This window comes from Tamandua tetradactyla, chromosome 23 (genome assembly GCF_023851605.1).
Source record: "Tamandua tetradactyla isolate mTamTet1 chromosome 23, mTamTet1.pri, whole genome shotgun sequence".
NCBI classification, from domain to species: domain Eukaryota; kingdom Metazoa; phylum Chordata; class Mammalia; order Pilosa; family Myrmecophagidae; genus Tamandua; species Tamandua tetradactyla.
In genome coordinates this window covers 37,368,533-37,393,792 of record NC_135349.1, presented here as the reverse complement: position 1 = coordinate 37,393,792, position 25,260 = coordinate 37,368,533, and the positions used below count along the sequence as shown (strand labels likewise).

The window sequence follows — 25,260 nt, the reverse complement described above, 5'->3', positions numbered from 1 at the left end:
CCACTGTTCATCCAATCTTTCTCTAGGCCAGAAGCCTTTTAAAAGGTCCCTAAGAGGCTCAGATGCTTTCAGTGAGACAAGCTCAGTCAGTCATATTGAAGACTTAGAAAAGATGGAGCAACTGTCCTGTGGGCCGGAGCAAGACACCCTAGAAGTGAACAGCCCTGGGCATTGCCCAAGGGATCCCGTCCTTCAGGCAGCAGGCCAGACTGAGGCTCTCCAGGACAGGGCCCAGCGACCAGAGGATGACTGTCCACAGGTAGAAGAGCCAGAGAGCTTAAGATAAAATTCAGTGTTTGGTTTGAGACTCTACTGAATATTATTTCAGGGAAGATGAAGTTGTATTAAAAATGTGAACTGTGCCACATGCTAAAACAAATGAATTACTGTTATTTGTGCTTAACTGGGATTTTTTTGCACAAATATGTGCCTAAAAGCCAGGCTTTCCAGGAGGGCAATTTGAATGTTTAATTTAGTGCTATGTGGAACAACAAACAACTATTGTTTTTGTCCTAATCAATTATAGTAATACCAATTTTTCCCCTGAGTTACCACAAACACTTTTTATTAACAAAGAACACTTGGAAATTCAAGTGCCTGCCACTTGAAATACTTGCTCATAACTTTCTAAGTATAGGTGTAATTATTAGGTTGCATATAATAATTTTTCATAAAAACAGCTTTCTTTTAGAACTCTCCGGGTTCTCTGCTGTACTTCTACACAGAGGAGACAGCATTCTTTGCCATCTGTTTGAGTTGGTATTTTAGTTTGATCAAGTTGAAATATACAACTGGATTGTGTTTGGCTTAAAGGAGAATGGGTTTCAATGGGATTGTAAATAAGTGCGTCAGAAACCCTCTCCTGCCATCCCCAACTGCTGCTTTTCCTGGAGACATAAGTAAGGACTGTGTCCACTCAAGCTGTGGCAGGGTTATCAAGCAAGTTAGATTGGACAGTGCTTCTGTCTGTGATTTTCCTCTGCCACAAATCTCTCTCTTCCTTTATATACTATTTGTAAACAAATTAAAAGGACTCATCTATTAAGAATAACTGAGAAGTCTGACCATATATATATATATATAATTTTTTTTTTATGCTGGTAAAACTTTTAAATTGGCACACAGGTATGGAGTGTGCTCATTTCTATGTTTAATATTGGAACACTGATAGATGCTACCCTTAAGAACCTACTATTAAATATGCGGTGTAGCACCTAGTTAAGTTTAAAATAAGTATACCTTTGACCTATCTCATATTTATGAAGCTTCTGTAGCTTCTGTTCCTTTAGCAACTCACCCTCTTGGGCCCAACTTAGAAAAAATAACCAGAAAAGTCATCTTTCTTTGGCTGATCAAGCCAGACTGCTGCTGAAATAATTAGAAGTAAGCCCTTAATTACTGCCTGTTTCTATTTTTCCAAAAGTACTGCATGACTTCATTTATCACAAGTAATGGCCCCTGTGCCTTTTTAGTCCAGCAAATTCAAGGTATAGATCTTTTTAAAATGGTGGGGAATTGACATTGGGTTTGTGGACTGTAGTATTGGAAGCCTTATACCACATTAAGCCTAATTACACTCTGATTTAATGTCATTTCTGACACTAGGCACTCATGAAAGTGCAGTTTACCTTTTTGTGTGTGGGAGTGGGGGGTGCAGATGATTAAACAAAGTCTTCCCTATCTGTTTATTTGGTGCAATGAAGTATAGCAGATAAAATGGGGGAGGGGTAAATGATCACCTTTAACAAGATTAATTTTTAAATGTTTTTATATTTGGAATTGTTAATTGGTTTTGCTGAAACAGAATTTCACCCTTAAGATACTTGAATGTTGGTTTCAATAAAGGTTCTTGAAATTGTTACGAATGAGTTCAGTTCATAAATCTTACTGTAGTTGGACATGGTGATATGATCTTTCCTGTGTTTTAATTTGACTTCCTTGTGGAGAACAACTTCAGAAAAATAAAAGGTGCCTAAAAATAAAACTTGCAAAATAACCACAATTAAGGCATTATTTAATGACCTAATATCTAAAAGAACAGATTTATCTATGGTTTTGTATAACTCTGAGATTAAATTTAGCTTCATAATAGATAATTATATTGGAGAACAGCAGAGATCATATCCTATTTTTATCTCTGATCTTTCTTCCCATTTATTTAGAAACCAGTTTTGGAGAACTAAAGTATGTTTGGGTCAAAAAACCCTCTGAGATGTATAAATTATTACTGAATTATACTGTGCTTTAACTTTATTTCCATAAACTCAACTGCAGATTTTCCTTTATTCACTAATTTAGCAGAATTAGAAATATATAACCTAAGTATCTGAGATAGCTGCTCCTCTTCTGTCCCTTACTATTAACAGTCGTGGATACTGACTATTTAGTAAAGCAAAAAGTAAATTTAAACAGTTGCCTTTGCCAAAATAAGATTTTATTTTGAAAGTTATTTGAAAGACACTGAGGAAGGAGGCCTAAGATTCAGCTGGTACAGATTACAAGTCCTGGTCTTTCCAACCCCACCAATGGTCTCTTGTCAAAAAAGTTGCTTTATTTGGTAATTCCTAGTTTTAGCTTCCTGGAGAAGAGATCTTTTCCCATAAGCCATCTTCATTTTTTTTGTAGAGTAGAGCTTTATTTCCAGGAAACAGCGTGTTAGTAGGAGATGGGTATTTTTTTAAAAACATCAAGGTAGATCTGATATGTTCAACAAAATGGGAAGGCTCAGCCAGAGGTGATGTGGAAAGGTTCTGAAAAAATAAGATTATGACCATGAGAGAGGAGTAATGTCACTCTGTTCCCCTACTTTGATAAAAATGTCAAATTGCTTTGTGTTCCTTAGATGTTGATCAAGATATTTTTGGAACAGTATGCTGTGTATGTGTACAGAATTTGTAAAATTACATAAGAAATCAGGTTAATGAGAAAAAAGCAGTTGACTCCTTCTGTTTTATCTGTGCAGATTTTTATCCAAGACATTACCTTCTTATTCCCAACTGCTATAGAAGTTAAATGAAGTCTTGCCAGTGGCATCCTAAAAACAATTCCCATGGAAGGAAAAGCAGCTGTTATCTAGTCTAAACCCTGTTTTTTCTTACAGATGAGGAACCAGGGTCCAGAGATTTAAGACTTACCCAACCTGTAAATCCTCACCTCTAGTATTTGCTTATCATCTTGCTGCAACCAGAAATCCACATGTGGAAATGGCATCCAGTAATACGGTCCTATACGAAGTTGTTCTGTCTTTGCATCATATATGCTAATCATCTAAAAAAGAACATTTTAAGGATAGAATTTCAGGAATATCACCCTCTTCTCAAACCTTGCCATTAATGCAACTTCCAGTGTAATCTAGTATTTAAGGATAAACAGCTTCTTAAAAATTTTGTCTCACATAATAACAAAAGCTGCCACTTACTGAATACTTTGTGTGTGTCTGGTACTGTACTTTATTGGTAACATACACTACTATGTTTAGTCCCGAAAACAGTCCTGCAGTAAGGATGGCTTTTTCCCCATTTAGGGTGAAAATCTGCCTCAGAAAGATGAAGCATTGCCCACCGCCCACTGCCATTTGTCCCGTAAGCATCAGAGCAGCAGGTCATGAAATCCAGTCCGTGCTCCTCCTTGCTACATGAACATTGCCTCTCCATTTATACCCCAAGTAAACTGCACCTTATATGCACACAATGCCTGTTGCCCCATCAGAAGAAAGGAAAAACCAGCCTGCAAAAACAAACAAATTTACCAACTGACCAATTGTCTGAATTCCCAAATTTGCTAATGGTTAGTTTTCAGCTTAACCAGCTGTTATCAGTTTTAATTTCTGAGACCGAAATAGGTTCTGAATATTAACTAAAGTAAGGTTATTACGCTACTTGAGAAATTGCATAAGAAATCCTAAAAATGTTAAAGGGTTGGCAAAACCACTGACTCCAAACATACCTTCCAGTGAAAATGTCAGCATTACATAAATGAGATTTCTTTTTGGGTGCTCTGAATGTAATTTCTGTTTTTTCATACTTGATGCATTTTAAAAGAATTCTTTCACCCATTCCTCAAATGGCATGCATTAGATTTTTATCTTGAGCTTTTTTTTTTGCATGGGCGGGCACCAGGAAAATTTATCTTGAGCTTTTAAAATTAAATTTTTTTTCATTACAAAGCACCCTAAGGAAATCAGAGTTTTACATTAATTTGATCATTTCTTCAGGTAAATTAAATCCTTCCAGCAAACTGATCGTCAGTGAGTTGGCCCAAAGGAATGCATGGTCCCACAGTGCAGAGGGGATAAACCTCCTTCTTGCCCCTTCCTGGCTTTCCTTGCTTTGTAGGAACTTTAGATATGTCAAGTCCTCAGAATGTGAAAGAGGTTAATTTTCTTTGGCTCTGGATGCTGTGGGGTTCACACAGGCTTCCCTCTATATCATTTAGGCAGAAAACTAAGTTTTTGAGCTTATACTCTAAAATCATTTACTACTCTTCTGTGTGTGTGTGTGTGTGTGTGTGTGTGTGTGTGTATGTTGGTCCCTGATAATTGTGTGTGTGTGTGTATGTTGGTCCCTGATAATTTACAGCTTCAAAGAAGCTAACTTATTTCTAAGATCTAAGAAAATTGAGGTTTAGGAGTGTGATACCTTTTTTCCCCCTTAAACCCTTATTTCAAACTTACAGGTCCTCCTGTCAGAGCTCGCGCGGCACGCAGCTCCTCCTCCGGCCCTCTATCTTGAAAGGAGGCTCTGTAAATCTCTGCAGTTTTAATGTTGACAGCTGTGAGGGACAACAAAAGAATTTCAATTGAAAAAAAGACTAAAATGGAAAATGTGCAGTCTTATATTTCTACAACCATAGAGAGGAGACAGAATATAGATAGGGAGACTCAAAGAGAGAGAGAAGAATGCAGATTGAACAAAATTACCCTTAAGTGCCTGTCCCCTTCTGAAAAGGGAAATATACAACCTTTTAGCCAAGCATCTCACTGAAAATAATTGATGCCTGACTTGGGCTACTCATTAGGGAAGACTGTTCTAAAGAGAGCTGCTCCTTACATGAACAGCTCACCCCTCCTGATGCACATTCTTCAAGCAGGTGCAGGCCAGAACCTCCTTGCTCAGCCCTATAGCCAGATGTGCTGGGTATGGCTGAGAGCAGATGGGTGGCCTGTGATCCTGGTGAAGTCTAATGTTTTTGTTTGTGTGAATTTCTACCATTTACTATTGCAGACATATTTAAAGAGATAATAAAGTAAAAAAATAAACACCTGTTTGTCTACCACCCAGCTACATAAATAAAATATTAAAGATATGATAGAAGCCCTCAGCAAGTATAGCCAGTTGTATCCCATACCCTCAGGAATACTAGGGGGTATCACAGCAGGGAGGCTGTGGGGTCTTCTTTAGCGTGATGGCTTCACAGTTCCTTTCGTAGCATCTCCATTGAAACCTTTCTTGGTTCCCTATGTATAATTAAAACACCTCCCTGACCCTAGCACACCTAGCGTCCTCAATGGGGGGAATGTTATGGGAGGGTACATATGCTTTATATTTACTGCCTTATTCTCCAATCTTAGAATGTGGATATTCTCTTTTGTAGCAAAAGTTTAGAGAGGTCCAGCTACTTGATGTAGGTCCCTCAGTGAATATAGAGGAGCTCGGCAGGATTCAAACCTCAGTCTGTAGGAGACTGCCAGCAATGGTTATCACTATTTTATCTGCCTTGTCAATGTGTAACCAATCCTCCAACCCTGAAATAAGCACCTACTTACCAATGCCATAAATTACCGGAAAGTGTTTTTCATTTTCTTCTCGGTCATTTAATTCTAACAAATAAAAATAAAAATTTTAAGAAGTATTAAACAGTTGTTTTCATTTTCTTTAACAGTGGCCAAGAAGGATCTCCCATGTATTGGGGGAAAAAACCACCCAGGAAATAAACAGGGCTGTTTCTGCCACTCCCCAAATTTGCACCTCCTGGCCTCTGCTGTGCAAGGTGCTAGCACCTATGAGGTTTAGTCCTTTTCTTCTTTCCAGGAGTATGGAAAGGCTTCTGAAAATCCCAAGGTGGACAGATTAGTTGAACTTGAGGGGGCTCAGCATCTGAGCTAAAGACTCAGTAGGGTTTGGACACGGAGAGGAAGGCTGTGCCAGCAGATGGGAAAAGCTGGAGCCAAGTCAGCAAAGAAGCACAATCAACTAACTGTGCTTCTACCCCTGAGGTACTGATGCTAGGTCCGTCGTGAAGGAGAGGGTATAAAAAGTTCCTAAAATCTGCTTTGTTTGAGGAAGATGGTACAACATACCTGTCACACATAACGTCACCAAGTGAATATCATCTTCTTGCCTGTCAAATTCACCTACAATTAGAATTTTAAAACTGGATGTCAAAAAGTTCCTTTAATTAGCAGAACATACTCTGAGCAAATTAAGAAGGGGACAGAGGGAAAGAAGCCAGCTAACCAATCTCTGATCCACTGCCCTTTCATACACAAACTGGCCTATCAGAGGCCAGACCCACGTGAACTGACACCACAGATCCCCAACTGCCAAGTGACAGACACATTCTTAGCCAAGACCAAAGGAGATGATGACCAAGGCCTTCCATTTTTCTCTTCATTCTGAGGGTTGGGGGACAGATTCATAAGAGAAGATTTATTCTTTTCCTAAGTAAAATTTTTTTCTGATTATCAGTCATAAAAAAATTGATCACTGTAAAAAGTCTAGAAAATACAGAACAGTAAGTTTTTAATACTATAATCTCACCACTGTTAATAGTTATTATATTTTCTTCCACATTTTTCTGTGCACAGCTGAGTTCATACCCTGTATATCCACTCATCCCATATAGACAATTTTATATCCTGATTTTTTTTTTATTCATAGATTTTCCATGTAACTGAAACCTTTTCCTAAGTATTAATTTAATGGCTATGTAACTAGTCCCCTACTAATTGTCATTCAGATCCTTTCCTGTTTCAACTAATGCTCTATCTCTCATCCATGGGCATAAATCTCTACACATATCAGATTATTTTCTTAGAAGAGATTCCCAGATGAGTAATTACTGGGTCAGAGGATATGAACTTTTTTAAGACCTTGGACACAGTGCCAGATTACTTTCCCAACAGGTTGTCCCAATTTATACTCCAGCACTGTGTGAGTATGCCTACCTCACTGCTTCATGGTTAATACTGAGCCATGTCTCTTTTAAAACAGTACTTGCTAATTTAATAAGGAAAACCAGTGTTGTTTTAATTTTCAGTGGCAGATGAAAACAAATTTCTGCCAGGAGGGTGGTTCTGTTTTACACAATTCAGAGTGTTTACTGTTTTGGAATGAATCAGTTTCTATTTTAAAAGACAATCTTGTCCCTATCCCTGTTGGTCCCTAGCCATTTAGCTCTATGCTTTGCAATCTTTATGCTAAATTTCCAAATTGAGTGGTTCTTGTTTCTTTACGTTGCCTCAAGTACGTGTGCCTCTCTTACGTTTTGTATTAAGTGGTATTTTTATCGAAGCACAAATAGGTAGAAATTTTATCAAATTTGGGGGGAAAAAAGGGAACTTACTAAGAAGTTGATGAGTAAGTTTTTGTGACAACTGCCTATCGTCACTGAAGCCTCCCACGAGGTGTACTTCCAGCCTGGCAAAGAGATGGGACGGAGGTCAGAGGCCAGCACATCACATTAACAGCGTGCACTGGTTTCACTTTAAGTTTTAGTTCTCAGATTCCATGAACCATTGCTCTACAGCAGTGCTTCTGAGCCCTTATCCTGATGTGTGCGGCACACTGGGTAAATACAGGAGGGTGCTAAGGCTGGGGCGCAAGCTTCTGGGGAACGTGCTGACGCCTGAGGGGATCTACATCTCAACACAAATGTAATGTTTAGATACAGGGAATGAGAAATACTGTTCTAGAAGAATATAATTATATCACGTTATTTACCCACCCAAAGCAGGATACTTCCAAAAACCTGTTAAATGTTTTAGCCTAAGAGTACCAGGGTACAGCACTGGAAAAGGAAGAAAACTTATGTCCATTGTGGAAGGACTGAATTAGTTCCTTATAGGTTTTCTCATGTCATGTCTACCATACCTTGGTGAGCGAGATTATCATCACCATTTTATAGAGGCGGAAACTGAAGGGTCATCAAATAAAACCTGGGTCTGTCTGTTTCTAAAGCACATGTTTATTCCATCATACTAGCTTTTCCCAAAGTGTACTCATTCCATTGAACATTATCCACATGAGATGGAAAAAAATGTGCTCTTGGAATTAAGTAAGTACAGGAAATCCTGTCTTACTGTAGCCCCTCCCTAAGAAGTCCAATGCACATTAGCAAAATCAGGCTCTAAGAAGCTGCACAATTAAAAAACCAAACTAATTTTGTTTAACCCTTTGTCTCCCACACTTGTCCACTGACCCTCTTTTCCATGGCCCATGAAAATCTGGGAAACTAGTGCTTGGGAAACTGCTGCCGTAATTCACACTGCCTTCTACTGAAAAATAAAAACTTCTAAGGAATAAGCCAGACTCTTACATGTACCCAGCTCTGGGCCTAACATCAAGTGGCTTGGTGATAGACATTAAATAATAAGGGGCTCTGCCCTCCACTGAGCTAATATGTTTGCCTTCTAAATCACAGTTGCAGCAAACCTTCCAGGGTGACTATAAGAACAGACCAAGTACCTCAATCATGCGCTGAGAATCAGAGCCAGGCCTGTGGGTAGGTCTGGTAACTTAATCTCTGGAGTCCAGTGCAAAATGAAATTCTAAGACTTCTGTAAGCACAGGGTCCAGTGTGACTGCAGAGGTCACATGCTCACAAAGCCAGGCCTGCCGTGACATGGATTCAGAAAGATAATTAAAGTAAAAAGTTGATCTGTATTACACTAATGGAACTCTAAAAGAAAGGTTTTTGTTTTTTTAAATCCCTGGGGTTCTAAGAACTTGTATGCAACTGGAATCGTTTGATGGCTACCTTAGACTTCAAAGAAAATGAGCGCAATGCCTGCAAGTCTACACAATGAGAAAGCAGAGGGAGACAGGAAGAGGGGTTTTAGGTGTGAGCACTAGTTTATAGCCAGACCTGTGTCTAGGGCTACCATTTAACTAGGTATGTGACTCCTTCAGGTAAGATGAATCTTAATTTCTCATCTGTAAAATGGGGACAGCACTTCATATAACCATGGAGACAATCAGATGCTATAGTGGATGTTCAGGTCAGAGGACAGGGCTTTCTAGCATTCCATGAAGAAACCACTGACCAGTGAAATTTAAAATTGCCACCCCTTACCACCTAGTCATCTCCACGCTTCTTCACTGCTTTATTTATTTCCCCACAGTCCTTTTCAACATTTAACATCCTATATGATTTAATTAACTATCTCCTTGCATTAGAGTATTAACACCTTGTGGGCAGGTTTTCTCATCTACTCTGCTCACTGTTGTCCTTGGCACCCATAATAAGTTTTTGCCTATAGGAAGCAGTCAACAAATAATTGCAGAGTGAATGAATGACTGAATGATGAGATACCACAGAACAAAGCCTGATGATACATGACAATCTAAAAGTATATTACTGAAAATAAAACTACAGGTTCAATATCAAACCTTCCACTTAAATTCCAGTACTGCTTCCCTGCCTGGGCCCATCATCCATTCACTCAACTACCGGCCAAGTGCCAACACTAGGCCAACTTCTGCTCTAGGGTAACAAGGCAGACATTGTGGTGTTGACATTCAGTGTTGTCGTAATCGCTTCCACAGCCATTTCCTTTACACAATGGTGCACAGTTCCCAATGTCACATAATAGTGTGTCATGGAGCTCACCTTCCACATTGAGTGTGGTTGGAAAAGGATTTTATGGAGTTCATGATCAAGGGGACCTCAGTTTTGGTGTCGGTTCCATCACAGTGTGTCAAGCAGGTAGCCCCATTACCTGAAGAACAAGGGTGAAATGACTCATGTTATTTCTGATGAGAACTCAGGAAGCAAGCCAAGCCTACTCCCGTCCATTTGGACTGCCTCATCTTTGTCCTGCAAGAGAAGAAACAGGAGAGTGTGTGCTGCCCAGCCAACCCATTCTGACCAGGGCCACAGGGAGATACCATGCAGGCTAGAAAAAATGTGAGCAAAGTCAGGTTTCAAATAGGACACCAGGAAACAAATTGAAAAATTAAATGGTCCCAAATGTTGGGTCGGTTAAGTAATGGTTTCCTTCATCTCTCTCATACCTGTGTGCCTCAGGACCACAATGTGACAAGTGGTGGCATCATCAGAACCCAGAATGGAGATGGAGCCTGTTTAAAAAAGAAATAAAATAAAATATCCAATAGCCTTTTGTGATCATGCCCAATTCACTGCTTCCTAACCTACCATCCTTTGGGGAGGTCACTGCAAGCTCTCTTTGCTGAACATACAGAAGGCCCTGGGGTCCCACTTGTTGAACAGACTGACCTCTGAGGAGTCTGGCTCTTTCCTGTTTAATTAAAAAAAAAAATAAAATAGTGATGTAAATTAGTGAGACGTGAATAACTAGAGAGGAGGAGAGAGCCAAAGTGTACTCAAAGTGGGAAACACTAATATGTCGGAAGGATGTGTACTACTTGACAGAAAGGCTAAAATAAACAGGCAACGAGAATAATCACTTGGAAGAATGCAAAGAAAACATTGAAATTAATTCTGAGTTTTTGCCTATAAATCAAGACTTTAGTACCTATGAAAAAAAGATGCAAAAATCCATTAACACAGTTCTATACTAAAAAAGTGTGAGCCTCTTAACTATTTTACAACTGTAAAGAGAATCAAGTTACATGGAATAAAGGATTGGGTGTCTAAGAAACCACATCCCTTCTTGACTTTAAAGAGGAAGAGGAGTTAAGAACTTCCCTATCCCCTAATCTCTTTTAACTTGGAAATTCCATTTCTGGAAATATATATTGAGGAAATAACATCAAATGCATTTAGCATGTGTTATTTAGAGAGGCAAAAAGCTGGATGTAGCAACAGCAGAGGTAAGTAAATTAGGCTGAACTAACTCACAACCACTGCCTGCACAGTTTAGAAAAATGAAGACTATGGGAAAATAGTTTTGACACGTTAACTGAAAAGTAAGATATAAAGACATATATTTGACAAAAGAGTATAAATATGCTGTTAATATAACATTGCTAAAAGGAAGATACACACAGGAAAAAGTACTGAATGGGAAATTCTCCAATATAACCAGTTGTTATATTCTCCAATATAACCATGGGAATGGTGCAAATGTGACTGATTTCATGATTGATTTTCTGTTGCTCATCTTCTATTTTCTAAATGTTCTGTGATGTGGCTATGCTATTATTAAGTGGAAAAACAAAAAGGATCCCTCATAAATAAACACATTTATGAAAGGGACATGTTAATGTTAGGTGCCCAAATTTTGACTAATAGAATATTAATATACATTCTTGCACAATGAGCCTGTAGAAAAGACGTTAGGTGGTTAACTTCTTGAATGAAAACTTTTGTTTTCAAAATGTCAAATTGACACAACACTGAAATACATCATAATATTCTTTTTAATTGCCACAAATTCTTACTCGAATAAAAACAGCATATGTATGTACTGCCTTAAGATCACTGTTATAGTCTTAAATACGCTTCTTACCATTTCTCATGACTGGTTCTAATCTAACTTAGATTAGAATTTGGTTAAGTAAAACACAAGAAGATGCGATCAACAGAAGGATCAGTTTGATTAGATACAGTGTGTTCTTTTAAAAAACTTCCATTAGATTGAAGTCTCACTGCACAACCTTCACCCTCATTTCCCAATTCTTATTCACTAGGCAGCAAGTAAAATGAGGCAAGCCCCTCAATTTAAGAAACATATTAAGGGTTAAGCAACTGCGGTGTAAAATTAGATCAACAGGGGCAGCTTTGCTGGGTGGAGTCAAAGAGAAATGGATCTGGCCAATTGTTCTAACAATTAGAACACCAGGTATAAGGGAGAACTTTTCGTTTTCATGTCCCTTCCCACTCCACTTTAATTTAAAATTAACATGAGAGAATTCAGAATTCCCTTTTTATTAGCATTCCTTTAATACTCAACGTTTTACTGTGTTTTTTCCTGGGTGTGGGGGTGGAAGTGGGGGTGAGTGGGTGTGGGGTGGGGGGGTAAAGGCAAATCTTTACCCCTCATTTCCACAACTGGGTCATCACCCAAAAGCAGAGCTATTTGTGAGGAATGAGTTACTCCTTTCATAGCAAGAGTAAAAATCGCCATGTCTCTTCAACACAGCTATTTCCCAAAGAAATAAAAGCAAAAATTATCAGAAGACATGGTACCATCAACATCTAAAAAACAAACAGGAGGTTGCTTTGTCTTCCACTTTAAGAAATGAGAAAAAGTGCAGCCCAGTTGCTTCTCTTTGGGAAAAACACACAGTCCTACTTTATAAACTCAGGAATGATCTGAAATAAAAGCAGCCCCCAGTTTTCTCAACTTCTAAAATTGTCTGGGCCCTAATATTCACTATACCTTTTCCCTCAGTCTCACTGCACAACCTTCACCCTCACTTCCCAATTCTTATTCACTGGTACTATTTTTTTTTTTTTTTACATGGGCAGGCACTGGGAATCGAACCCGGGTCCTCTGGTGTGGCAGGCAAGCATTCTTGCCTGCTGAGCCACTGTGGCCCGCCCTGCTACTATTTTCTTATCCCAGGTCAGCAAACTTTTTCCAGAAAGGGCCGAATCGTACATTTTTTAGACTTTGCGCTAATAAAACTTTATGGACCCAGAAATGTGAATTTCATATAATTTTCACATCAGGAAATATTATCATTATTATATTTATAACCACTTAAAAATGCAAAGCCCATTCTTGGCTCGCAGGCAGTGTAAAAACAGGATTTGGCCTGTGAGCCAAATGCTGGCCCGTCTCACTCAGCCAATCCCTTAGCGGTAACATGGGAGAGCATCATATGGCCCATGAGCCCTGCTGCCATATCTCTGCTAGTTCTTCCTTCATAAACTGAAGAGCAAGTATGAAAGTGTTTTGTGAACGGTAAAGCACAGTGCTTGTGAGAGTTCATTATTAATATGCATATCTATCAACTTGAGCCTTCTTTCCCATTCCCACTTGGGCTGCCTTAATTCAGTCCTTTATTATCTTACATCTAAATTAATAAAATATAAATTACAAGCAGAAGATACAGAGCAAGACGCTGCTGGGTGTGGAGCCCCATCCTGCCATGGGTTTTGTGTGAGCTGCCGACCCTCTGCGCTTCTCTCCTGCTTGGTTAAGGGGGAGAACGATGCCACCTCATTAGGTGCCATGAGGATGGAGGGAGAGGAGGTGTGGAACGGGCTTGCCCTCGCTGACAGGTGGGTGTCACCATTCTCCATCTGTGTCCTTGCCTCCAGTCTCTTACCCAGCCGTCCTAACGATAGCTGCCAGCATTACTGCTTCAAAACACTGATTTTCACTTCAACTTCTGTGTGAGACTAAAGCAAGACATGTTTATTTGGTACAAAATTTATATTTTGACTAGTGCATTTCCTAATTTGACTCATATGGACAGTTTCATTGAACACCATAAATACATGGAACCTTGAATAGGGCATGAGATTTTGTAGGTTTGTCCAGTGTGATGCCTGGATAAATCCCAGAGTGATTTGAACAGGGAATAAAGTAGTATTTGCAAAGTCCCCTTGGGGGAATGGGGAGAACGCGAAAAATTCAACTTCCCCATTTGGAGAATTCCTGATATTCTCACACACAGTGGAGACAACCAAATCAATAGGCCGAGCCCTCAATCTTGGGGTTTACCCCTGTGAGTCTTTTCCCAGCAAAGGATAGGCCTGATCTACTTAAAATTAGGCCTAAGAGTCACCCCCAAAGAGCCTCTTTTTTTGCTCAGATGTGGCCTCTCTTAAAGCCGACACAGCAGGCAAACTCACTGCCCTTCCCAGCTCTATGTGGGGCATGACTCCCAGGGGTGTCATGAGATTTCAAACAGAGTCGAGAAGTTATCCTGGTGGTTATTCTTATGCATTTTATAGATATCCCTTTTTAGTTTATGGTGTATGAGTGGCTAGAGGGAAGTGCCTGAAACTGTAGAGCTGTGTTCCAGTAGCCATATTCTTGAAGATGATCGTATAATGATATAGCTTCTGCAATGTGACTGTGTGATTGCAAAAACCTTGTGTCTGATGCTCCTTTTATCTATAGTATGGACAGATGAGTAAAAAATATTGATAAGTAGTAAACAAATAATAGAGGGGACAAAGGTTAAAATAAATAGAGTAAATTGAAATACTAATGGTTAATGAGAGGGAGGGGTAATGGGTATGGCATGTATGAATTTTTTTCTTTTTTCTTTCTTTTACTGGAGAGATGCAAATGTTCAAAAAGATGATCATGGTGATGAATACACAATTATGTGATGATATTGTGAGCCACGGATTGTACACTATGCCAGGAGTGTTTGTATGTTTGTTTGTTGTTTATAATAAAAAGTATTACAACCATCCTAGTGGGTGTGAAGTAAATTGCAATGTGGTTTCAATAAACATTTCCCTCATCACTAGTGATGTTGAGCATCTTTTCATGTGTTTCTTGGCCATTTGTGTGTCTTCTTGGAGACGTGCCATTCCTTTGCCCATTTGAAAAACTGTTTTGTTGTTGTTGAGTTGTAGGAGTTCTTTATTTATTCTAGATACTAAACCTTCTTAGACTTATGGTTCCCCACCCCCCCAAAAACCCCACTGATTTTCTTATATCACCTTTCTGCTCAAAAACCTTTCCAAGTCCAGCAATAGAAAGGAGAACAAACTTACAGGGGCTAATAAAGATTTAACTCTGAGAATGCTCACAATGGGGAAACATAATTATCTTGCGTGCTTAAATTGCAAAAACTAAATTATGTTGCACTCATGTTGTGGAAATCTATGGACATACTAAACAAAGATTTTGCAGGAGTGGCTAGTGAGCATACAGTGACTGCTTAAGGGTGAAGGCTCCAGACAGCACTGCCCAAGGAGGGTTGGAAATGGTCCCTCTGCAGTCTCAGGCAGTAGCCATGAGCCACATGGGGCTGCTGAGCATTGGAAATGTGACCACTGTGACTGAGGAACTGAACTTAAAATTCTACTTAATTTCCACAAATTCAAGTGTAACAGCTGCATGTGGCTCATGGATATTGTACTGGTCAAACAGCTCTAGATTCAAATACAGACTACCAGCGTTCCAATCCTTACTTCAGCACTTACAGACTGTGTGACTTGGGCAAATTATTCAACCTCTCTGTGCCTCAGCAGTCCTCATCTGTAAAATGGACACAGCACCTACTTCACAGGGCTGGGATACTTGGCAACTTCCACTGAGTTACTGTTATTATTTTTATTTTTATCATTATTATATTTTTGGCATAGCTATGGAAAGCTTATACTGGCTGGTACTGCATATATACACAGCATAGTGCTACACGAAAAAAGGCACATTATAGAAGACTACATAGTACATTATCATTTAAAAAATTATATTATATAGGAAGAAAAACCTCTGTAAGGATGTTCCCCCAAAATGTGAAGAATGGTAGTCATCAGAGGTGATTTTTTCCTTCTTTTTGACATCTGTATTTTCTATTTCCCCAAAAGAGGACACACTACTTGTTACAGAAAAAGAATGAAACCTTTCATTTCTTCCCATTGCTTACTGGAGGAAATAATAAGCAATTTAAGTACAATAATTACTCAATAATCTAAGTACAACGTACCTTTCCAGCTTTGACTTTCATTCTTTCCCTTCTCACAGTCACTGCGCCAGGGACACGGGCCAGCCCCCTCGCCCCACACAAATGCAGCTGGCTGGCCCAACTAGAAGGCCTTCCCCATCCTTCTCCTTTTCAAATCTCTTTCTTGCCTCCATCCTCTTACCATAGACTGCTTCAGGTGAAAGTGATCCTCCTTCCTCCACACTGGTCCCTACTGCACAGCCTTTCTAGGCTGCTTCTCTCTAACAGGCCACAACCTCCCTGGGAGAGGTACTGCCCTGCCTGGCATGTCACCAGATCCCGCCCTCTCTTCACACTCAGTGGCACTGCCTGGGACATTGATCCTTTTAACTTTTTATCATGGAAATTTTCAAACACATAAGAGGAGAGAGAATCAACTAAACTCTTTAGGCAGCTGAAAGTGTTTTCCTTGGAGAGTTCTCTGCTGGTTAACAGTGTGACAGTGACAGGGTACAGGGACAGTGCTTACGCCATGCCTGGATCTCCTAAGCACCATAAATGTGGCTAAGATCACTACAGTTTGTCTCTGAAATCCAAGTTGAGAATCACACAGAGCTGTCTCCTTCTTGCTGTCAGGAACTCCATGTCATCCTTCAAATGCTAGTTCAGTTGTCATTCTGTTCGTTCATTTATATAACAACTTTTTACTGAGTGCTGCCCAAGGCTCTGAGGATACAAAGGCATTGTATCCTCAGATGCTCTGCTTTCAAGAAGCTTACATTATGAGAGATCGTTCAAAGGAAAGTAAACAAAACAAGTAAGCAAACACTATAATGGCAAACTGTGCAAGTGCTACAGAAGAAACCTCAAGTATCCCCAAGCACACGTTTTTAAAGTCTCCAGACTAGGGCAGGCTGTGTTTCACATCTCCAAGAGAAAAGGGCATTTTTTAGTTTACAGCACTTAATGGTTTGCGATATTTGAGCCATTTTTTAATTAAAAAATCACACACACACACACAGACACACAGCCCATTAGACTGTAACTGCCCAGAGAGCAGGGACCCTGTCTGGCAAAGTAAAGTGTCTTACGTCAATGAATGGGGGGCTTGATTATTCCTTAACTGGATCTGTGGCGAGTGGGATGTTTGGTCCCAATTTTTTTTTACTTCCAAAGAGTCCTTACATGAGCATGTGAATTGAATGTCAAGGGTTCAGCGATCCAATTGAGGAGAAAAGCAGGGGAAAAACAAAACAAAACCAAACCAAAACCCTTCTATCAGGGCGTGGTCCTCTCCACCGCCCAGCTGGGGAAAAGCAGAGCCCATTCTTCTGGCTAAAAATAACCAGGAGCCCTGTGCCCCAGGAACTGGGCAAGGGGCCCCGCCAGGATGCTCCCGCTCAACGTGTGCGAAGCCCAACCTGGAATAACCTCCTGCTTCCCGAGGACACAGGGAAGAGGCAACGTTCACCAAGGAGTGGAGGTCCCCTGTGAGTGCTAGTGGGCAGGGGCGGGGGCCCAAATTTGCTTTAACGGGCCAAGCACATTATGGGAGAAGGGACCCCCCAATCTGGGAATCTAGCGGTCCGGGAATACTTAAATCTCGATGCTGTGCGACCTTGGGCAAATCACCTAACCTCTCTGGGCCTCCGTCCCCGCCTCTAAAAGAGGAGCCGCAGCAGATGCCCTCAGGTCCAAAGAAGGTAAAAAGCTCCACAGACCTCTCAAGTGAAAACAGAAAGTCGGCGGCTGGGGCTCCGGATGCGCCGACCGCACCTCGGCAGGACCAAGTTTAAGATGTTTCGGGGAAACGCCGGATGGTGGCGGTGGGGAGAGAGGGGGTCTTCCTGCCCGGCAGGTTACCCTCGGTCCGTCCCGAAGCCCCCGCGCCCAGGTCCCGCTCACCTCCAGAGACGGGTGGGCTCGTACGAGGTCCCGGGCGGACTGTGGCAGCCGCACTCGCCGCCCCTCGACGAGCAGCGGCATCGCGTACACGACCGCCCGGGCAGGCCCAGGGAGGCGGTGGCCTCCCCAGCCCCCGGCCGCCCGTCGCCCCCGCCCCTCGGGTCGCCGCGCCCCGCCCCGCCCTGGGTGCTGCCGGGAAGTGGAGTCCGGACCTAGACGGCGCGGCGGGAGAAGGCTGGGGAAATCCAGGGCCCCGGCCGCAAGGGCTCACGGGAAATGTAGTCCAAAACCCTGGAAGCGGCTCCGGGTGCGACTTAGCCCGCAAGGGGCGCTGGGAAATGTAGTCCCAAAGGTGTGTGTGAGTAGAGGAGCCCGCGAGGGGCCGCGCACACCGTACGAGCCTTCGCTGGCTGCCCGGCTTGAAAGCCTCCACTCGCCTCTGTTCAAATCCGTGCTCGACCGCTTAGTCTTCTGACCTTGAGCAAGTCATCTGAGTTTGGGAACCTGCTGCGCTGCTCCATAGGATCGTACTGAATGACTCATGACCGTAAACCCGTTTAAACTGGGAAGAGTCTTGAACCTTGCAAACCCCACACATGTAGAAAACACAGGGCTTGGACATCCAGTAGGCACTCCATATATGGGCTAGGAACCTTGGGGTAAAGCTCAGCTCTCTTGGAAAACTTGAAAATACTACTTAAATCCACCCACCGCCACAACACATTAACACAAAAGTCAGTTTACAAAAGATACAGTGGTAAGGTGAAGGAGATACGGCACTATGAGAATTTTGTCATCTGACTACATTTTCTCTTCCTTCAAACGATCTTCCCTTCACAGTAACAATTCAGTTCTCGCCCCTCAACTTACATGCCCCACGTAACACAAAATGCTCAGTGGCCACACAAGACAGCTCACGCATGTCCCTCAGCCCCAGCTTATTCAGTTTCTTACCCAACAAAACAACTCTCCAGCTATCAGAAAATTATGTCATTACACCTGCATTTCTCACTTGCTCCTCACAAACCCAGAGGTCAGTATACCTTTGTTATTACAGATAAATAATAAATGATGGAAGTGAGATGAAAACCAGCTTTGTATGATTTCAAAGTAAGAGCTCTCAATCACTTTGGTATACTCCTAGATAGTAGGACTGTAAACAATTCATTGTGATGCAGGAGAAAATGAAATAAATCCTAAGTGGGAAGCTCTGGGCTAAGACCCGGGTTTGAATTAAAGGTGACCAATTTACCAACTGTGTGACCTTGAACAAGTTACTTAACCTCTCTGAGCTGGTTTCCTCATAGGTAGAATAGGAAATTACCTGCCATATAGTAAGGAATTCAGATAGCTAGTATTGGAATTGCAGAATAGAGTCCTCAAAAGGTAAGGCATTCTTGAAGTGCAAAGGTCAAGAACAATATTATGTTAGTTCTGCCTGGTATTGAGTCAGTTTGCCTTAAGAAATTGATTTTTAACTTTTCAGAGGTCCTTTTCCAAATAGTTTCAGAAGGTTTATGAATCTCGTAGGCTAAAAATCCTTGTATTAAAGAATTGAGCCAGCCAGATAAGAAAACCACCAATCCTGTCCACTCCTACCACTTTGCAAAGTTTGGTCTCTAGGTAATTTGGAAGCAATTGTAGGTTCCTGATTTCAGATTAACCAAAGTACTGCCAAGCCCATTTTCTCACAAAACAAACATGAACAATAAAGTCTGTCACCTTCCAGAGCAAGGTCTGAAGGGCAACCAGGAAGGCTGGTCTGAAATCTGGGGTGTGAGGGGACATCTGTAATCTAAGTCTGCGGCCAGGAGAGGGGCACAGTAAGGGTTGGCAGGATCGGGTCTCCAGGTCCAATTCAGAAATGAGGTTGCATTCGCCAACGCAGACCAGCCAGGCAGGAGCTGTGCAGCTGGGTTACTGTGCCGAGGACATGGTTTCCCCACGAGCGGGAAGCTGAAGTAGGAGGGTGTTTCCGGGAATCCGGTGGCAGGACACCGGCCCGGCTGGGTTCCAGACCCGCCCCCCCCCCCCCCCCCCCCCGCAAACGTTATTTGGTCACGGTGAGAGTGGGTGGGCAGCTCCACTGGGCCCAGCCCCCGCCATGCTGGCACAGCACCTGCAGCCTGGAGGTGGCAGAGATTGGCCCACATCTATGTAGCGTGAACTCCCGAGAATTTGCAAATGACAGAGGAGAAAGTGTCGCCAGAAAGTGGTTTCACTGGGTCCAGCCAAAGTGGCACGGGGCCCCTCATAGCCTCCTTCCACCCCCACCCGCCACTCCCACTTCATAGCCCCCAGCCCCTCCTCATCCCAGGCGATGGCCTCACCTACCTCTTGCTCAACCCGGAAACCTCAGCCTTCTGAACTCCCCACAACGTCTGTGGCAGTCCAGCCCCTGCCACCCGTTCCAGCCAACTTTTAACAGCACCCGCCTACCACTCCACACACAATTTGGCTCCCCCTCCTACCTCTTTCAGCCCATCTCCTTCCACTTGACAGCCAAAGGTATTTCTAAAATAAATCTGGCCCACAGCCCCTTCCATGGATCCTGTTGCCCTTGGGGGTTAAAGTCCCTTTCCTCAGTCACACAAGGACCTTCACAATGGAGGACCCTCCCTGTAAGCCTCCTCACCTGACAAACACCCCAAACAGCCTCGAAGCCCCTGTCTGCCTACCTCACAGGATGGCTGACTGCAAGGTTCCAACAGTACATATAGGAAAGTGTTTTTAAACTTATAAAGTCCTCCGTGTGTACCACATTAGATCAATATGTACCAAGATCATGAAGTTCATGACCCCTCCCCGGTAAATAATCTGAAAGGATTCACGAAAAGCAGAAAACAAAATCAGATATTACAACCAAACCAAACCCACACTCCATGAATGCAAGATGCTTTTTAAAAGCAGCTTTCCCATAATAGTGACAGTAATCATGATCATCAACTTTTAAGGAATGGTTTAATCCTAGTACAGCAACACTGTGATGTGTATCACAACCACTAAAAAATTATGAACATTATGTAGAAACTTGGCAAATACTGCCATCAAGGAACCCAAATTGGATTTTGCCTTATAAATGCAACTAAATGCATATGGCAATGAACTGAAATATACAAAAAGCAAGCATTCAACATATATGCATGGGGGAGCATGTATGTTCATCTGGTGAAAAAATATGGGGGTGTGAACCAGTGAATGGTTGTCAACTCTGCCGCCCTTTAGCATTGCCTAAGGGGCTTTTAAAAACAGATCAATGGTATGATTTCTCTCACATGAAATATCTACAATGAGCAAATCCATAAAGACTGAAAGGAAATTAATTAGCAAGGACTTGGGGAGTGGGGAACGAGGAGGTATTGCTTTAGGGATAGTTTTTGTTTTGGGTAATAAGTTACAGTTATGGATGGTGTGATGGTAGCACAACATTTTAAATGTAATGGATGACACTGAATTGTACACTTAAAATAGTAAAATGTCAAGTTTTATATGTCACCAAAAACAGTTCAATGCTCAGGCCCATTTCCCTGGAGATTCTGATTTAATTGGACAGTAGTGGCCTGGACGTGGAGTCTTTCAAAGCTCCCCAGAGGATTTTAAGGAATAACCAGGTTAAGCACTATCCTATGCAGTGTCTGCTGGGAAAGCACTGACCCTTCCTCTCCAGTTCAGATCTCTGAAGTTGGTACTAAGGAGGTAATATAGAAGAAATGGAAGTCATCTGTCTTTCAGAGACATTTCCATGAAAGTGCTTTCTGCTTAACTAGGATTTATCATGAGGCAGCCAAACAACAGCTGTACTTGAGTGACTGCATGAATCCTCACACAACTCTAAAGCAGGTATTAATTATTACTATTTTACGGCTTAATAAAAGTGGGGCTCAGGTATCAGTGGCTGAGAGAGTTCAAATAGTCGAGTGGCTATTCTGGAGGTCACTCTTATGCAAGCTTCCATTAGACATAACTTGCCAAACCCCAACCAAAACCATTCTTGCCAATCCTAAAAAACACTTAGGGTGCTATATAAGATTCTACAAAGGTTCCATGAACTAGGGTAACTTTCCAGAAACCTACAACTTCCAAACGGATGCCTGGACCAGTCCAAGTCCTGAAATGCAGAGGAGCAGCCTCTCCAGAGCATCACCTAGTTCCATTCCCCTATCCCATATCACTGTCAGCCCCTTCCAACATGAAAAAGTTAATGAGCATAGCCCCAAAACCCATAAAAGAGTGGGAGGAAGATCAAAGGTGATGGTGGAGTTATACAGAGAAGTTAGGGTTTAACAAATAAGTATGATTGCTAAATCGTTATAGATATTTTAGTCCCCAGTATCTTAGAGCAGTTAGAAGTAAAAACCTAAAATTGTGGAATTGTAACCCATACCAAACTCTGAAATCTGTTCTACAACTAATTGTCGTGATGTGCTTTGTAATTTATTGCTTTTGGTATATGTTATTTCTCATAAAAAAAGAAAAAAGTCCATTATGATGATAAATGCACAGCTATGTGATGGAAAAATTAATATAATCACACACAGCATTAAATAAAGAATTTAAAATCTTTAAAAAAAAAAAACAAAAAGAGCAAATGGCCCCATATTGCCTATTATCTCTCACCTTCCATCTTTTTTGTGAATGCCCACTTCTCATGAGTGTATCTAATACATTTTCTTCCTGCTTTAAAAATAAAGAAAAAACTTGGTGTTGTCACTTTTTATAATTTTAGTCATTCTAGAGGGTGTGTAGTAGTATCTCATTGTTCTTTTATTTTGTATCTCTTTGATGACTAAAGAATGTTGAGCACTTTATCATGTGTTAATTGGCTATTTATGTATTTTCTTTTATGAAGTGCATGTTCAAAATCTTTTGCCTTTTTTATTGGATTGTCTGCTTATTATTGAATTGTAGGTGTTCTTAATAGAGCCTGGATCCTTTGTGAGATAAATGTTTTATAAATATTTTCTCCTAAAAAAACAAAAAACCCCAAAACAAGCAAAACAAAACAAGTGGGGCTCAAAGGTTAGGTAGCTTGCTGAAAGTCATGCACCTGGTTAGGAAAGGAAGCCAGGACTGACACCCAGTGGTCCTTTTGCCACTCTGCATAAATTAGCCACATCTCATTAAGAGAGACCCAATAGAACCCACAGAGCAACAAAAGATGGACCCTGAAAACTCAAACCCAAATGAAGTTTCACTTTTCAGAATATAGTTAGAAAAATCCCATTGTTTTCATATAATTTCTAAGGAACTTTACAATATTCTCCAGTAATGTTCCTTCAAAACATATAACTATTGAAAAAGTGTCAGCTTCCCTTGAAACACAGGACAAGTTCAAGACTCATCCACCCCTGGCTGAGTGCAATCAGGCAGTTACTGAAACTTCAGATGATGTATCTGGAAGCCATCCTCAACACTGATATGCAATTTGTTTCTGAATACTTCCAAATCACAATGGCAATATTTTCTGCTTGCTCTTAATAGTGAAAAGTTTAAGGAGCAGTTTTCCATTGCAAAACAATGCTTTCATACAATGGATCAGTAAAAACCACATAGAAAACAAATGAGAGAGCTCATTTTATTAAGGTACCTACCTTTTATTGGCATAAGAACAAAAGTTCCAGATTAACAATGTCATTGTTTTATTTTCACAATTTTTTCTCCTCAAGTTCCTTCTTTGAAATTAAACTTATTTCCAATACTCATCCTATATTAAAACTATTTTCCAACCCTCAAAGACCCCACTTATAATTAAGATCAGTAGACACATTTTCATTTACTCATTCTATCCAGTATAAAAAAAAATTCAGCTTTTTTGTCAGCAGTTAAAAAACAAAGGACCCTTAAGATTCTCAAATGCTTTTTCAACAAGTCACTGAAAGAAAAATCATCAAATCCAAAACTTTTAATGCGATTAAAGTCTTCTTTTTTACAAAAAGATATTTACAGATTGAAATTCAAATTCTACATTACCATCAATACAATTATACAAGTGTACAGAGCCCTAGGAAAGAGCATGTATTTATTATAAAATATCTGTGATCAAGAAAATATTACTTGCTTTTAAATAAGGAACAGAAAAAGTGACAGAAAAATAAATATGTTTCAAGGTGCCTACTTTGCAAGTAAACAAAAAGGTACAAACAAAAAACAAGGCTGAAATAAATACTCATGGAGTTCAAAATGACTCGAGCTCTGCTTGCCTGAATTTGTTGTAAAGTGAGGCTGAATTACACTCTCATCTCTAGGGGTATAGTTATAAAAATACAAAAAGAGCCTCACTAGAAAACTTCATCCAGCTGAATCCATGATATGAACAGCCATTATTGATGAAGCAGTAGAAACCTCAGCTTATTGCTGCTAGTATCACTGCACCAAAACAACTAAAAAACTTTTTTTCCACATTGGACAAAGAAATTTCCATAATAGAAAACTGACCCTGGTCAACAAAAACTTGCTGTACATTTTACTACAAATGAGCAGTTCCAATTCTAATAGTATTCTTGAGAGCCTAAGGGTAAATTACTATGAATGTATTTCATAAAAATGCACCTCAGTTGTCAGTCAACGCGGATTATATTTACTTGGAAATCCATTCTTCTTTTAAATTCAGGTTTACACTGCACAAGAGTATCATTTGTCTGATTCTGATTCCCTAAATCCTCTATTCTCTTCCCTCCTGGCTTTTATTGGTCTCTCAAGTCCCTGGCTATCTCTCTCAATGTCAGCTCCAACTCAGCATCCTAGCTCTGGTCATCTCCCCACTTTCCAGCTAGATCCCACGCACAAATGCAATTACAGCGGAAGGCAAACAATGTATCCAAAATAGACACATTCTAGTTGAAGACTTTAAATAAGAGTACTTGAAAATTTTTCACTGAAAATAAATCAAATCAACACAGTTTTGTGACTATGGCTTTGACAAAAACCTATGTTTAAAATGAAGTTATTAAAACAGACTTATGTTGATTAGAAATTTCACAATTAGGTCAAGAAGTCATAACATAAAAACTATACATTAAACATACAAATGGCCTTCAACGTTTGTCATCAACCCCAACACAAAGTACTGCACAATATTCAATCTTTTCCTTTTGTCTTTAAGGGGAGCAAAAAAGAAAAAAATAACCTCATCTGTTCAGACACTAGATTAAGTCTAGCTTGAAAGTCAGATGCCTAAAGCATGAACTTGTTCTAACTCAATGCAATGGTCAAACAGTATGAATCTTGGTACCAAAAGGCATGATGGGAAGGAGCATAGCATTTCAATCACAAATCCTTGATATCAGAGGTGTCTGGTCTGGTATGTATAGCAGCGGAGGGGAGCCCACACTACTTGAGGGGCTTTGGAAATGCAAATCAAAGGAGCTTGGTGTAATCCCAATCACGGGATCATTCTGGGGGACTTCACCTTTCAGAAAATCATCATCTTCATCTTCCACCATTTCCTATGTAAAGAACAGAGAATATCATAAGATCATAAGTGGCAGTTGAAAAACTTTCAAGGGTCCGTTTCCTTAGGAATGTTCTACTTCTGTAAAGATAATAAAGACATCTGAAGCAATACTGAAAGCTTCCTCTGATACGCTCTTTATTACAAATCACCGACATATCACACTTTGTAACTATCTGTTCA

At 40.7% G+C, this 25,260-nt stretch overlaps 3 protein-coding genes across 9 annotated transcripts in view; 1 reads left to right on the top strand and 2 right to left on the bottom strand.

The window, feature by feature from the left end:
* PDXDC1 (pyridoxal dependent decarboxylase domain containing 1) overlaps nt 1-5,940 on the top strand; it is a 95,896-nt gene extending 89,956 nt beyond the window's left edge. For 2 of the 4 annotated variants that reach the window (XM_077141642.1, XM_077141645.1), the window contains one exon: nt 27-1,861. In XM_077141642.1, coding sequence (XP_076997757.1) covers nt 27-286 — 260 coding nt within the window. In that variant the 3' untranslated portion in view covers nt 287-1,861. Of the gene's footprint in view, nt 1-26; nt 1,862-3,100 lie in introns of those variants that run through there. The other 2 variants (XM_077141643.1, XM_077141644.1) reach the window with 2 other exon arrangements.
* On the bottom strand, nt 2,413-17,792 carry NTAN1 (N-terminal asparagine amidase). Of its 3 annotated transcripts, XM_077141646.1 has the most exons (10): nt 17,628-17,792; nt 10,375-10,477; nt 10,233-10,298; nt 9,829-9,937; nt 7,564-7,637; nt 6,299-6,352; nt 5,765-5,818; nt 4,673-4,770; nt 3,154-3,267; nt 2,413-2,750 (listed from the first exon to the last, which is right to left on the bottom strand). In XM_077141646.1, exons 1-10 carry the CDS (start codon nt 17,706-17,708, stop codon nt 2,571-2,573), a joined length of 933 nt encoding a protein of 310 aa, XP_076997761.1. In that variant the 5' UTR covers nt 17,709-17,792; the 3' UTR covers nt 2,413-2,570. The 3 variants fall into 3 exon arrangements, with proteins under 3 accessions (XP_076997761.1, XP_076997762.1, XP_076997763.1); XM_077141647.1 differs by lacking the exon at nt 10,375-10,477 and having other exon boundaries at nt 17,628-17,733; XM_077141648.1 differs by lacking the exons at nt 10,233-10,298; nt 10,375-10,477 and having other exon boundaries at nt 17,628-17,732.
* Nucleotides 17,793-23,188: 5,396 nt separating this feature from the next.
* The window catches only part of RRN3 (RNA polymerase I transcription factor RRN3), a 50,762-nt gene continuing 48,690 nt past the window's right edge, over nt 23,189-25,260 (bottom strand). For both annotated transcript variants that reach the window (XM_077141641.1, XM_077141640.1), the window contains exon 18: nt 23,189-25,072. In XM_077141641.1, coding sequence (XP_076997756.1) covers nt 24,890-25,072 — 183 coding nt within the window. In that variant the 3' untranslated portion in view covers nt 23,189-24,889. The remainder of the gene's footprint in view (nt 25,073-25,260) is intronic.